Source organism: Toxorhynchites rutilus, chromosome 3 (assembly GCF_029784135.1).
Source record: "Toxorhynchites rutilus septentrionalis strain SRP chromosome 3, ASM2978413v1, whole genome shotgun sequence".
NCBI lineage: Eukaryota > Metazoa > Arthropoda > Insecta > Diptera > Culicidae > Toxorhynchites > Toxorhynchites rutilus.
In genome coordinates, this window is record NC_073746.1 from 72,745,321 (window position 1) to 72,760,202 (window position 14,882).

At 40.5% G+C, this 14,882-nt stretch overlaps 1 protein-coding gene across 1 annotated transcript; it reads left to right on the top strand.

Moving 5' to 3' along the window:
- Positions 1-12,367: 12,367 nt before the first annotated feature.
- On the top strand, positions 12,368-13,840 carry LOC129773228 (uncharacterized). The gene has a single exon (XM_055776822.1). It carries the CDS (start codon positions 12,368-12,370, stop codon positions 13,838-13,840), a length of 1,473 nt encoding a protein of 490 aa, XP_055632797.1.
- Positions 13,841-14,882: the final 1,042 nt, after the last annotated feature.

Here is a 14,882-nt window from a genome sequence, read left to right on the forward strand (position 1 = left end):
CTCACAACAAATCGTTTTTGACAGCAATGTTTAAGAAATATAGTGTAATGTGATATTACACTTATGAGTGATGTTATAGTAAAATTTCGTGACTAAAAATTATTTTTAAGTTTTATTACATAATATTGTCTTGATATGTTTGTTCTTGAGAGGGCGAAAATTATCACCGTGGCTAATTTGAATGCTTACGATAGAAGTTGATTTTAGTAAATGAAAAAAAGTAGAAGGGTTTGAGCCTAGGGGCACGGACGGAAGTTTGACGTAGGACTGTGATTGTTCAGAACGCTTGGATATTTTAAATGTAATTCTTTTCATTGTTCAGAAATCTGTTACTTTAACTCTCTTGAAACTCTAAATAGTAGCCCTGAAAAGGGCCGTTTGTTGTGTGTACTCTTATCCTTCGGACGGTGTGTAACGAACAAAGAAAGACAATAAGCTTCTGGCAGGTAGTTCAACTGTCTAAATGAAAATGAATAATGAATATCAGTGGGAGAAATAACAGGATGGAATGGTAGATGAAGTATATGTAAAAGCTGCAAACAAAAAAAATTATATCGACATTGATTACATTAAATATGAAATTTATCGAGAAGAAACAAAAAAACAAGTTGAAAATTTTCACGATTTCATGATATTTTGAGGTAAAATACACATGAAATCATGAAGTTGCTTTATTTTTAATGGATATCTATGTTATTGTGATTTCTTTCTATTGTCATATTCTTATTATTAGGCATCGGGAACAGTAGCGTTTTCACAATCAGGTCGTATTGGTTCTCCTACTCAATATATCATAGAAGGAATTAAGCCATTGAGAATTATGAATATGAGTCATGAAGAATATTAATATTTCATTCAGTTTCATTTTTGTGATGCGATGTTATGCCGATCTCAATAAATCTTCGCATGATAATCGCTGCCTCCTCCTAATTAATGAACGATCACTGTATGGGTGATACTTTCCTCGTTGCTTTGATGAAATCTTGCATGAAGTGTGAGTGTGAGTGATGCATGAAATATTGCATTTGATTACTTTAACATCATGCTAATTTGTTAGATAGAACGAATTATTGCACGCAATTTTGTGTTACATACAACATTCATGGGAACGAAGTTGGAAGAAAAACATACCTCTTTTATTTGTTAACTTGCTCACTTGTTTGATTATTTCCACTGTTGATGTCTCAGGCGAAAGAATGAAATCAAAGACTACGTCAAAAGTTTATTTTATTTTCAAGATCTTCGATCAATGTTTTGTATACTCCTAGAAAAAATGCGAAAGTCTTCATTGACGATTTTACGTATCTTGAAAGCCGTGATTTAAATCATCACCAACAGAATACAAACAGTGGATGTAAAACACATCCCACAATCGTAGCACTTTCTTACAACCATAAGATATTCCGCATATCCGCTCGTTTGACAGTTATCAGAGCGTGTTAATTTGTTGAGTCCTACTCAGGCACTCATCGTTCTACTTTTTGTTATCAGCGCGGATTCGGGGAAAAATGTTTGCCACTTTTTATCGGCAGGCATACCTTACCCACACTCTCTGGCTCTGGCTGACTGGCGCTTTCCCTTTCCGGTGTTTTGACGTAGGATTACGTCTTTCGGGAACATATTGGGGTACAAACTGAAAATCTAAAATCGAGCACATCGTGAAAATTGTCCAATTTCAAACGCTTATTGCTCAGTAATTTCATGATGGATTGATGAAATTTATGCGTCAATCGATTTCGATACTTCATAACAATTTTTATTTTGAAGAAAATAATATATGTCATGAAACTAACTATCGAACAAATTGAAAAATCTCAACCCCTATCCGAACGGAAATACCCACTTCTAATTGGTCGAATTGACGAGACATGCAGCGGGTCCCTAACAGAGACATCAAAACCCAGCTGCCTGGGGGAAATCGGCATTGCGAATACATGAAAGTAGTGGGAACTTTTGTTCCTACCGAAATATGTTCCCCGACAGAGACATCAAAACCAAGCTGCCTGGGGGAAATCGGCATTTCAAATATATGCAAGTCGGGGGCATTTTCATATTGTATGTAAGGTGAGTGATACGATTAATTCTAGGAAATAAAATTTAAATTTGGAACCTTAATGTTTGGTTGCTTCGTGATATTCCATATCCATGACCGATCGTGTATTGTGAAAAATTTAGCACAACTGTAATTGTAAAATTGTATATGTTAGCAGTTGTGTTAAAAATGACTTGAAATATGAAATGATTTATTTCAATTTTCATAAATAAAAACCATAATGTGTTCCCGCTCGAGAAAACGGGTCGTTTGGTTTAAGCTGTCTGTTTTGTTGTACTCATTTTCACCCAAGAAAAGTTTATGCGGCGAGAAAAATCGGAAAAGCGAAAAAATATTAGAAAAAGTGATTTCCCATATGCTCTACATTTAGTATTAGTTGTTGTTAGTCCAATTAAAATCCGCATTGGGTTGAATAAACACACAGGAAGTAAAAATTAGAATAGAAATTTACCTTTTCCATTTCAAATATGTTTTCTCTATAATAAAGTAACATGTTTTTACTAATGAGAAAAATTGATAATTGTGTTCGGTATCGGTAATTATCTCATTGGTGAGTTTTTGTTTTATTTATTTCATCCATACATAACCCAGGAGACATCTCGTCTAGGATCACAGAGGACGGTTTTCATAATATCTCGTTCCACTTCGGTATCTTTTATCTGATACGCGCCATCCAACAACTGTTTACCATCCTTCTGTTATCATCACTCGGTAAACACTGGTGGAGTGAACAAACAATTCCCAACAACCAAACAAAACGGCCCTTTTCAGGGCCACCAAATCATTATCAAAGAGTTTAACGATGTAATTCTTCAAACATATCCAAAATCAACAGATAGCCTAACGGAATCCTACGTAAACTTTGCGGTCGTGTCTCGGACCCAACCCTCCTGTTACTTTTTTCCTTCACTGAGCCTGACCCTGCCGCTGGCGTTTCACCCTATTAACACCTACAAAACAGCCGTTGGAAGGCAAAAAGCACATTATTACAATCTATTTAAGTTTTATCTAATCAACTGATCAAATATTTGGCAAAAACAAACGAGGTTCAGCATAGGCCTCGGTTGTGCGAGGAGGGGAGCATGTGTGCATCCCTACATGGATGAATGTGTGTGCGCGCGGGTATTTGTTGGCGGAATCGTGAATGAGGGTAAGTTGGTTTCATGAGAGGTAAAATCTCAAACCTAAGCGGAAATTATACACGCACACGAGCTGCGGCGAGGCGCGCGTTGTCTGCCGGAGAGGAAAGATTGTTTACTTTTACGAGCCCCGTGTCGGAATCGGAATAGAAATTGCCACACTCAAACTCGGCGGAAGAATGAAGTCAAATAGAATTCATCTTTTTTTTTTTTGAAGCTATCCATGCCATTGGATTTACAGATTTTCCAGGCGAATTTTCGGATGATTCTAAAAAACCAATCACTGTAATCGTTTCATTCGTATTGTGGTCAGCAAATCAACATGGTTTACGCGCCAACAACAAATAATGTAATATTCCGGAAATTCCGATAGACCATATCCCCCCAAATACATAGAACATGATTTTGTGATAACGATTTCACAACATAGTCCCACCGCGCGCTGTCTGATGTTTGCGGTATCCAATCGAACCGAGCAAATAGATCCAACGGTTTGCGGGAATTTTCGGAACACAATAATGTGGATTTATGTGTGTTCAAAACGGATATCGGTAAGGATATCGATGAGGGGGTGCAGAAACGAAAATGTACAATATTTTCTCTCCGATTGATCGAGTGCGATGGTTTGTTATTTACATTACGAGTAACGCCGCGGAGCGTGATTTGGTGAGTATGTAAACACAGTGTAGTGGTTAAAAAGTGTGGCGATGAAAGGTATTCTCCAAACCGACAATCAGCTGCCCAGCAGAGAGAGAGAGACACACACAAACGCAGAGCAACGGATTTGGTGTGTTTCCCGATAATGTTTACCTCTCGGTTACTTCCCAGTGTTTTCCCGCGTTCCTAGAAATGCTAGTTCCTGTACACTCACCCAACCCAACCTAATAACCGATCGAAGAGGAAGCAACAGAAAAAAAACACAATTTAAGTTATCGGAGATACACCGGTGTATTCGCACCCTTATCATTCTTTCGCCCCGTGTACTATTGTTTGCGACTGGACGGAGAACTGATAAGGGCCCGGGTCACCTTGATCCAACGTGGGACTGCTGCTGCTGGCACACTGTCAACGATTGTTCACGGTTTTTTTTGGAGCGCCAACGGTATCAAAGGTGACGTCAACTCCCGCCGCAACAGCTGCCTGCCGGAAGACGATGCCAACGGACGGAGTCAGTGAGAGTGAGTGAGCGGTGCTGTGATATCATATGGTTGGGGCCCGTAATCGCGCGCCCCGAACACAACACAAGTGATTGATAAATGGCAGTTCAAACCTCTCCAGGCGGCGCGTGTGGAATGGTAGATAACCGACGCCCGGACCGATCAACAGAGCACATGAATCCCGCATGGACACACGCCCAGCATCACCAGCGTAATTAAGCAGATTGGAATGCATGCATGCGTATTTTGTATTTTGTATTTTGCACACTCTGTCCCGGGTAGCGTTTAAATGACTGCAAACCTCGCGGCTGGCTGGCATAAGTTTTTGCTCACTTGGGTGAAAAATCGCAATATTTTCAGCGTCAATTGATTCGATAATTGTTATTGTCGTCCGCCAGCTGGCCAGGACTCGCCGCCGCGGTGGTTTGGGTTAGAGTTTACTCGACTGAGTAGGGGGAGACGTAGTTTATATTTATATTGTAGTATATAGCAACCGCTGTTTACACTGCATGGTAATATTTTAAGTTTATCAATGTACGATTAATTTAATTATAGTCGATTTGTTGTTTAATTGTGGGTGTTTTTGTTTTCGCATTGGCATCATTCATCTGTTTGCGCTTTTGTTTTATTCGAAAGAGGGGACAAATTCGATGGTAATTAATTGAGTTTGTTTTGATGGCGTTTATATTGGCGCACTTCAGTTCATTGCTCGGGCAGTTTATTGCATATAGGCTAATTATGGCGTATTATGCCATATCGATTGCTTGGAGCAATGGTGTTACTATTTTTTTCAGAAACTGACACCTGAAGTGCTTTGTAACCTTCTATCATGCGAAATAGGACAAAATAATTATGATTTAAGTCGATTATTTTATATTCATCTTCTTGTTTCATTAACTGCGATTCGCATAGTCAAGCAGCATGTCATATGAGTAATTGGGGTCGTTCGTAAAGATTCCCTTAAGGAGATATTTTGGACTACAGGTCGGACTCGATTATATATAGTCGACCATTTTTTTTCAACAATTATTTTCAAACCCTATACAGATTCGATTATCTCAAGAAAACAATTTTTTCATTAATGTATGAATGTCAAACATTATTACAAAATAGCTTTTTTGTGATTTGTTTATGTATTGGATTCGTAAATTAACGTTGAAAGTGAAATTGCGATTATATATAATCGAGTCCGACCTGTACTTAAATTCAGCTGTTATCATTTTTCGTGAAAAGCATATCACTAATAACAAGCATTTTGTTGTTTTATTTTTGAGATTTTCATTTTTTTTTTCAATTGAAAATAATATGTTGACTAACCTTTGGTGAGTTTACTGATTTTATGACATCTTCCATTTTCACATTGCAATCTGTTATAAGTCATTCACGTGCTCTTACTGCCACTTCATGCCAATCCGATATAGCGATTCTCAGAATATCGCGAATAGTGGTAGTTTTGTGCCTTATCCGTATTTTTATTTTTTTAAAGTTAACCTGTGGTTCGAACACTCAATTTTTCCCTTTGTTCCGATTTTTTTTAATTCATAACTTTTCAACTACTGGACCGATTCAGTTAATCGACATATCAAAATGAAGCCAACGAGCTAGTCTCCTTTGAAAAAATATTCACTAGCGAAAGGTACATATTTTTTAATTTTTTTAATACAAATTCTGTACGGTACAGATCATAGATTTTTGTCAGACAGTTGTTTTTGAGTGTACACTAGTTATTTTGTTTGTTTTTGCTATGAATAAAAATGAATTAAATGAATGAAATAAACGTATCTGCGATAAAAACATCTATAGTGTGATAATTGACCAGTTTCGTAAGGTTGAAAATTTCCTTGACTTGTTGTTTCCAAAACTTGTCATTGTAATATCAAATTATATTCAGACACAATTTTCGTTAAATATTTTTCAATCACTTGCAAATAACATGTTTCTCCCTTACATGTAATACATGTTAGATACAGAAAATATAATAAAGTGGTGACATCTCCTCCGATTACGGACGATTCCTCCTCGAGTTTTGCATTTACCCCTTTGCTTGATTAGTTCTCTATATCCTTGGAAGATTTTCGAGGATCAAAACTTTGAGCGCTTTGAGGCACCCCTGAATCATGTCCGATTGAGCTGAAACTTTGCACAGAACATTTTTTTTGGGCCAATAAGCAGAATGTACATCAAGTTTTGAGTTCAACGTGGTTTAACATACGCTACAGGTGAGCTTGATTCTTTTGTATCGTACACGAAAATTACATGCACGTATAAAATAGCGTGCAGTGTATGTGTGCTATTTTGCACGCCTAATACTAACGCGAGGAACTTTATTGCATACTTCATAAATGTCTCAGTTCGTTGGTTCGAGTTCACGATGGGTAGACAATGAACTGTCCATTTATGGGGTAACTTCTATTTTGCATCAGAAATCATGTTTTCGTTCCTCTTTCTATGGACGTAAAAATAAGATTGCGTACGAGGGTATAAAACTCGTTCCTAGGGGGGTAAAAATGTGGAATGAAGTCACTTGAATGAAGAGGCAGATGTGTATTCATTAGTCGAATCAGTTAAAATAACCACTGACTGGACTAGTTCACCAGTCATCCTCGGTAGTCAACGCTAGTCAATTCATTTTCTAGTCAAGTCACTTTTTGCTGTGGGCGACTGCCGAAGCAGTTCTAGTCGAAGCGAAGCTACTGAGAGTAGCGTCGGTCTGCAGAAATTCGTATTTCATTCGGGAGGAGTGTCGAAACATTATAGACACGCATCGGGCTCTCTAAAACCTCCACATAACAAATTTGATTCCGTTTGCTTGACTAGTTCTCAAGTTATGCAGAAATTGGTGTTTCATTTGTATGAAATCTTGTGATCCCTCGAAGCTTTGATTGACTGGTAGTATGCAGCCTACTTGGTTCGAGCATCATAAAAAAAAATGAGTAGCCCTTCCAGTACAGATGAATATGTGGCAACACTGCTCATACCACTATGGTTTCCAAAATTTTTCATCCCCTTTTATTCAAATTAAATGATGTAATTACGCTGAGTTGAGAAAATCTGTCTTTTGAAACGATTCATCTCAAAATCTCAATGCGGTTGGTCCTACATTTAACACATTAAGGACCGCACGTTTTGGGGCAAACTTGAACGCTTCATTCGTTCGAATTCCACGAATGAGATCGTTTCCTTCGATGTGGATGAGATGAAGGCGAGCCATCGGTAGGCCTTGTTAGATTCTCGGCAAACCAAGGATTTAACCTTCAAGAGTATAAAACACGCGTTATTTCGTAATCTATCCGTAACAGACGGAACGCGCAACACGAGAAATCTCGTGAGCGGTCCGCAATGTGTTAAGATTCCATAATACAAGGCTGTCTCTTTGCAACAAAAAAAGCGAGGCTGCAAATTTATTTCGAATCTGTTTCTTGCCCTACAACAAATTGTGTTAGTCAAGAAGATCTTTGAAAAAACAGAGAATGATCGATTTTTCATTTCTTCCCGATATTGTTGCCCACTACACCTACATAAAACCAAGGCGAGAATGCGTACGTATAATATTCTAATACCTGAAAGTTTTAGCTTCAAAATAGTGAACATCTCATCGATATGTGTTGATTTTTCATGAAGTTACAGCATGTCAAAATCACTAAAAATTTCCGACTTCGCACTCTGTTCCTCTAATTTTTTTGTCGAGTGTATATCGAAAGTAGTCAGTCTTAGGACAATAAACTTTGTATAGTTTTTCATGCAAAATTGCTTGAGCTTGAGCTTGAGCTTGGGTAGACTGTATAATTGGTAGTTGCTCTCCGTGATTTACCTGAACCATCCAAATTGCACAAAGAACACACAGAATGACGCTTAGGACTAGCGAATCATTCTCGTTGTGCAATTTTCGGTGATTCGAGCTTTAAATGGTTAATAACGACGCCGGCCACGTCCTTACAGTCACCAGGGGAAGGGAAGGATCGTTGGTATAATATTCGCCGCCCGAAGGCCAGAAGGGTCGCCTCTATAGCGTGGTTCCCTAGCGTTCATCAAGGAAGGGATATTTGTTAGTTGGAGAGGTAAGAATCAGGATTCACTGAGGTAAGTGATGTGATTATGTAAACGCGAACTGTCGATCACTCAGAGTAGCGAAATTCCGAAAATCTCATGTGTCACAACAAGCTTTAGGTAGCCTGTGGAAGAAAACCTATAGAATCAATTGGAACGGCTGTTCTATTCTGTTATTTATCACGTGTGCATGTTATTTATTACATCATTTATTTTTGGGAAACCTGATAAGGTAACCGAGAGAACTTCTCTAAAAAAAATCGGACCGGTGATCACGTCCGGAATAACCGTTAATCATCCAGCATACTATTTATCGAGCTTCTATTGCGACGGCAAATAATTGTCTTTAGGAAACCTGAGAAGGAACTCAGATCATCTAAAACAAATCGGCAATATATTATTATCATCGAGAACAATTTCTAGTGGAAAACATACTTTCAAAGCAAATAATATAATAAAACATGATACGGGACTATCCCCATAGAGAAGCTTTGTGTTGTCGAATGGATGATTTCTGTTCTGCCACATCTATAACATTCCCAGCTTCAATCACAGAGGAATCATCATTCAAACCATACATACGCATGTTTTCTGGCCAGTAAAATTTTACCGACAACCAAGTGCCTCGAATCGAAATTCCTGCCCGGGAAGCATCACCCTCCGATGGCTGTAAGCCATCGCATCCAGGGACACAAGCGAAGAATAGTTACCTTGATTGCGCCTAGCATTTCGAGCATCACCATAATTGAAAAGTACCACAATTATATAATGCAGCAGCATGATTCACCGACCAACCCACGCATGAGCGAAGCTTTCGTTTGCGTACGGGGTTACATGATCCGGGCCCAGGAATGTAGTTGAGCAATTTCTTGATGATAAATTTCATAAACCCTCACAACTGACACATCGTACAGTGCAGGAGAAGACACATTTCCTTTCTCCCTTGTGTGTGTGCACACTTTCAAGCAATGGCATATATTTTGGCCACTTTTTGGGGTTGTAACTTGTTGCGCTCCACCCAATTGCGCCCTTTCACGTTCTTGTGTATATACGATACAAAAGGGTGCCTGCGAAAGTAATAAACAAACATTACACACGTGGGCCCACAATCAATACCACTTATTCCGGGCAAAATTGCGATTGGTTTCTCCATAAATCATTCAAACACCCACTCGATGGATGCTTTCGGGCTTTTTTTTTCCCGTGCCTTTTAGTGAAAAAGGGGGAAAAACTACCCAACATGTGTGTGTTTGTGTTGCTTATCCCTGAGCCCGGAGAAGTAATGCCGATGGGGCGAATTCGCCCGAAAGTGGCAACCTGCTGGCGTGCACGTTTTGTACGGCTGGAAAAACCGTCGTACGTAGATAAGGTTGGGTAGGTACATTTCACTTCCAGGATCCAGACGAAAGGAATTGTAACGTTTTCGGAACTCTGTGTGTCCGAGGGTTAAACACGGAGCCCGGAAACTGCAAGAGATAATTCTCGTAAAAATAACTCCTCTCAACTACGGAAATCAAATTAAAATTTATCTTTCCCCAGGAATATGCGGGGGAGAGGATGATTTGGGGGAAAAAAGTTCGAATGTTGAACCGGGTTTGGGTTTTATTTATTCAGGACGGGTGTTAAGACTATCGGATGGTTCGGTTTGCTAGTAGATATAAATTTGCCAGTTCCGGCCAAAATCGCTGGACGCTGCGTTGGATGGGTAGCTTGGACAGACAATTTGGAGATTGTGCTCCAAGTTATACACATGTTTTATCTTCCTATTAAATCATGAACTTTGCGTGGCCTTCCAAAAAAATGGAGATCACCTTCAATGTTTTCAGCAACAATAAACCTATGAGATTGACCAGAATCCGAGTCAAACTTAATGTAACAATTGGTCGGGATTCTGCTAAAACGAACCAAGCGCCATTTTTTTCTAAATTGAGTTACTTACATCATTGGATGCAGAGAATAATAATCTATCGACTGTAAAATGACCATGTCATTCGGATAATTGACAAACGCTCCAAAACAAAAATTCTGTGTAGCAGACTGTAAAAAAAAACAAAATTGCATTCAACCAAAGCGTATCATAAACCCATAATGTGGCATCGGACAATAGTGATCGTTTTCTTCAAGAAGGCTGATCCGAATCTGCGACAGATTTTTGTGCTTCGTACAGCTCCTGGAATCAAATGTCGTCGGGATCTGGTGAGTAAGACAGCCTACGGGCTGCAATGAAGTGTAGAAGCGCTGATCTGCATTTTACAAAATTCCGTTCAACCATAACGAACCAAGTATAATGCATTGTTGAATCAATTTATTATCATTTATTAAGATATTATTTTGTCATAAACAGCAAAAGTGAGTCAATATATATACCATACATGAAATTAGTCAAGAGCCGTTACAAAATACTAATGTGTTACGTAATGATATTATGTTAATAGCTAGCATGGACTTGGTTCGCTCTGGCTGCATAGAAAAGGAAGTTTTGCGTGTCTAGCAGAGACATAATTTTGTTTTTTTTTTCATATTTCCAAAGGTTCTGAATCAGAAATTTGTCTTGATTACAGAGTACAAAGGAAAGACGACTTGTTCGGTTGACGGTATAATTCAATCTGATTTTATTCTAGTACTTAGTAATACATGGTAACTACGATTGGTTTGCTTTTTGACACCCCTCCTCAAACTAATTGTTGCTCTGAGTTTGTGGAAAGATTCCGATATTACAACAAAGCTTCCGGAACGGTATCGCTGACAAACCTTTCGTTAGCAGATCAGCTTGTTGCTCGCTTGTTGAAATATAGCAAATTTCTAGCTTCTTCTTGGCCACACACTCACTTACATATTTGATCTTGACATCAGTGTGCTTCAGTCGTTTTGAAGATCCAGTTGACTTCATAATCGCAATGGTCGACTGGTTATCTTCATAGACTAATGACGGCTTTGCTTCTAGCAATCCCAACTCATTCAGGACCTTTTGAATCCAAATGGCTTCACAAGCAGCGTCAGCTAGAGCAGAACATTCAGCTTGGGTCGATGACAACGGTGCTTTGCTTTCTGGTGCTCCAGCAAATCGTAGCTCCATACAGCTTGAACAAGATACCCGAAACTGAACGCCTATCATCCACATCAGTAGCCCAGTTTGAATCCGCAAAACCAACCACCTGACGAATGGGAACCGATGACCTCTCATAGACTAATCCATGGTCTGCTGTCCGCTGCACTGATATCCGGACGAGACGTGACCATTAAATACGTTAGGCATCAGCTCTCGGTATGGCTTGTTCAGCTTCTCCTCGGCTTCGCTCTTCAGAAGTTGAAGTCCAGCTTCCATGGGAGTTGATACTGGTTTGCACTGTTCCATCCCGAAACGCTTTAGAACCGATCTAGTGTAATGTTCTTGGCTTACTTAGCCGCATACGTCCCCGCAGTATATCTCGTTCAATTTTAAAGCCCAAGAAGACTTCAGCTTCACCCATGTCTTGCATTGAAAACTCCGACTTCAGTAGCTCCTTGATAACACCGATCACAGAAAGACTCCGGGAGATTGCGAGGATGTCGTCCACATATAACAACAGGAAAAACTTCTCGCCATTTTGCTCACGGTAGTATAGACAACTGTCGCTTTCACACCTTTTGAACTTCATCCGGGACACAAACTCGTGGAATCGGTCGTTCAATGCCTTCGAAGCTTGCTTCAAACCGTAGATGGGTTTGTTCAACTTGCAGACCTTATTCCCCTCCTCAAATCCTCGAGGCTGGCGCTTGAAGATCTCTTCCGATAGATTGCCATTCAAAAATGCCGTTCGGACATCCATCTGGTGAACCAGCAAATTCTCCTGGTTCGCCAATCCCAGCATCATATCCATCTACTACCAGAATGTAAGAGGATTGCGGACTTTTTTACTTCCGTTACTGCTTCGCCATATGACGTACTCGTGTTAATTGAAACCTGGCTCGATGATGTTATACCTTCTAACATGCTGTTCAGCAGCGATTATTCTGTTTATCGGGGCGACCGCACTGCGTTGACGAGCACTAAGAAGCGTTCAGGCGGTGTCCTCATTGCTGTGAAGGATACCATCCCGTCCAGTCTAATTCCGACTAACGTAGACAGCATTGAGCACGTATGGGTGTCGTTAAGCATGTCACAATGTAAGCTTGTCATTGGTGCCGTGTATATTCCTCCAGATAAGGCGTCGGATGTGCAGTTGTCTAATCTCCATATCGACTGTATGGAATCAGTAGTCTTACACTCCGGGCATGATTCGGTTGCTGTATTCGGTGACTACAACAGACCTGGACTGCGATGGATTCGAAACGATAATTCTAGATGTTGCGTGGATCTCACAATATCATCTATTACTCAATCCAACTCTGTTCTGCTTGACGGCATGAGCTCCAATAACATGTGGCAGATGAACTGCCTGAAAAACCACTCCGGGAATACGCTTGATCTGTTATTTGTCAATGAGGAGATAACTAACTACTTGACTATTGATGAAATTGACAATCCTCTTGTTCCAACCGACATACACCATCCACCTTTCTCATGTACAATCGAAATTGACAAGCCTATACTAGAGCTCAATGACCATGAATTTGACGTCGAAGCACTTAACTTCAAGAAAGCTGATTTCAACAGATTGGGCCAATATTTATCGTCAGTGGACTGGTCGCCAATGATCCAGTGTGTAAATCTGGATGATGCTGTCGAGAAGTTCACTCTCATACTTCAACGCGCTTTCATCTTATTCGTTCCACATCTACGTCCCCCGCAGAAACCACCTTGGTCAAACGCTGAGCTTCGACGTAGGAATAAACGCTGCAACGCTGCGCATAAGATTTACCGAAGAAATCGTACATCAACGAACAAAGCGTCGTTCCAATTCGCCAGCCGTCAATATAGAAGCTTGAACCGTCAACTCTATCGTAAACATGTGGTCTTTATGGAACGAAATTTGAAACGCAATCCAAAAAGCTTCTGGAATTTTGTGAAATCTAAGCGCAAAGAGTCTACACTACCTTCGGCAATGTATTTGGATGAACGACTGGCTTGCAGCTCTTCGGATAAATGTGAGCTTTTTGCTTCCAGTTCGATGTTCAACCCCACCTCTGACAGTGTTGAAGCTGCTCTGGAACTAACTCCTGCTGGGAGCGCTGACGCTGATACACCTGAAGTATCATCAGAAGGGATACGAAAAGCGGTCGAGAAATTAAAAATTTCCTATCAGCCTGGACCTGATGGAATTGCAGCGTGTGTTCTGAAAAAATGCTTCGAACATCTGGAGCAGCCACTCACTCATTTGTACAACTTGTCTCTGAGAACTGCAACCTTCCCGACTCGATCGAAAGCATCGTTCATGTTTCCGGTGCATAAAAAAAGGAAGCAAAAACGATGTCCGGTGTTATCGGGGCATCACATCGCTGAGTGCTTGCTCAAAGCTATTTGAAATAATTATTAGCAGCATGATTCACCGACCAACCCACGCATGAGCGAAGCTTTCGTTTGCGAACGGGGTTACATGATCCGGGCCCAGGAATGTAGTTGAGCAATTTCTTGATGATAAATTTCATAAACCCTCACAACTGACACATCGTACAGTGCAGGAGAAGACACATTTCCTTTCTCCCTTGTGTGTGTGCACACTTTCAAGCAATGGCATATATTTTGGCCACTTTTTGGGGTTGTAACTTGTTGCGCTCCCCCCAATTGCGCCCTTTCACGTTCTTGTGTATATACGATACAAAAGGGTGCCTGCGAAAGTAATAAACAAACATTACACACGTGGGCTCACATTCAATACCACTTATTCCGGGCAAAATTGCGATTGGTTTCTCCATAAATCATTCAAACACCCACTCGATGGATGCTTTCGGGCTCTTTCGATGGCTTTGCGCCACTGTGGCCAGTCGTCCCTTGACTTCATTTCTTCAACATTATCTGGCAAGTCCTGCACATAGTTTTCTGCATTCAACGCATACGCCAGATAAGAATGGTAGTTCAGCCTGGTCGGAGACTTACGTACACGTGTGCTTCTTCTAGGTTCGACTTTTTCTCCATCGTCCAGCGAAACGAACCCATCACTGTTATCTTCAGGATCGCCTATCGGTTCACCGATTTGCTCTTCGATCTCTGGTTCAGCTGGAATTATCGGCTCGATTACCGGTTCATTTGATTCCTCCATCCGTGGTTCTGGTGGAGTCCAAAATTGCTCCTCTTCTTGGTTACTTTGCTTCACTTCATCGCTAGTGGCCGAATTCTTCATCTCATTCACGACGACGTCCCGTGCAAGATAAACCTTCTTCTTGTGACCATCCCACAGCCGATAACCGTTTACCCCGTAGCCTACGAAGTAACATACCTGGCTACGTGCATCCAACTTGGATCGCTTCTCCTTGGGAATGAAACTATAGGCCTTGCTACCCCAGATCCGATGTTTTGACACATCCGGTTTATGTCCGAACCACATCTCATACGGTGTCTTCTTGTCT

What these genes read in the sequence shown, in the direction of transcription:
- LOC129773228 (XM_055776822.1), top strand. Translation starts at nt 12,368, where the DNA reads ATGCTGTTCAGCAGCGATTATTCTGTTTATCGGGGCGACCGCACTGCG.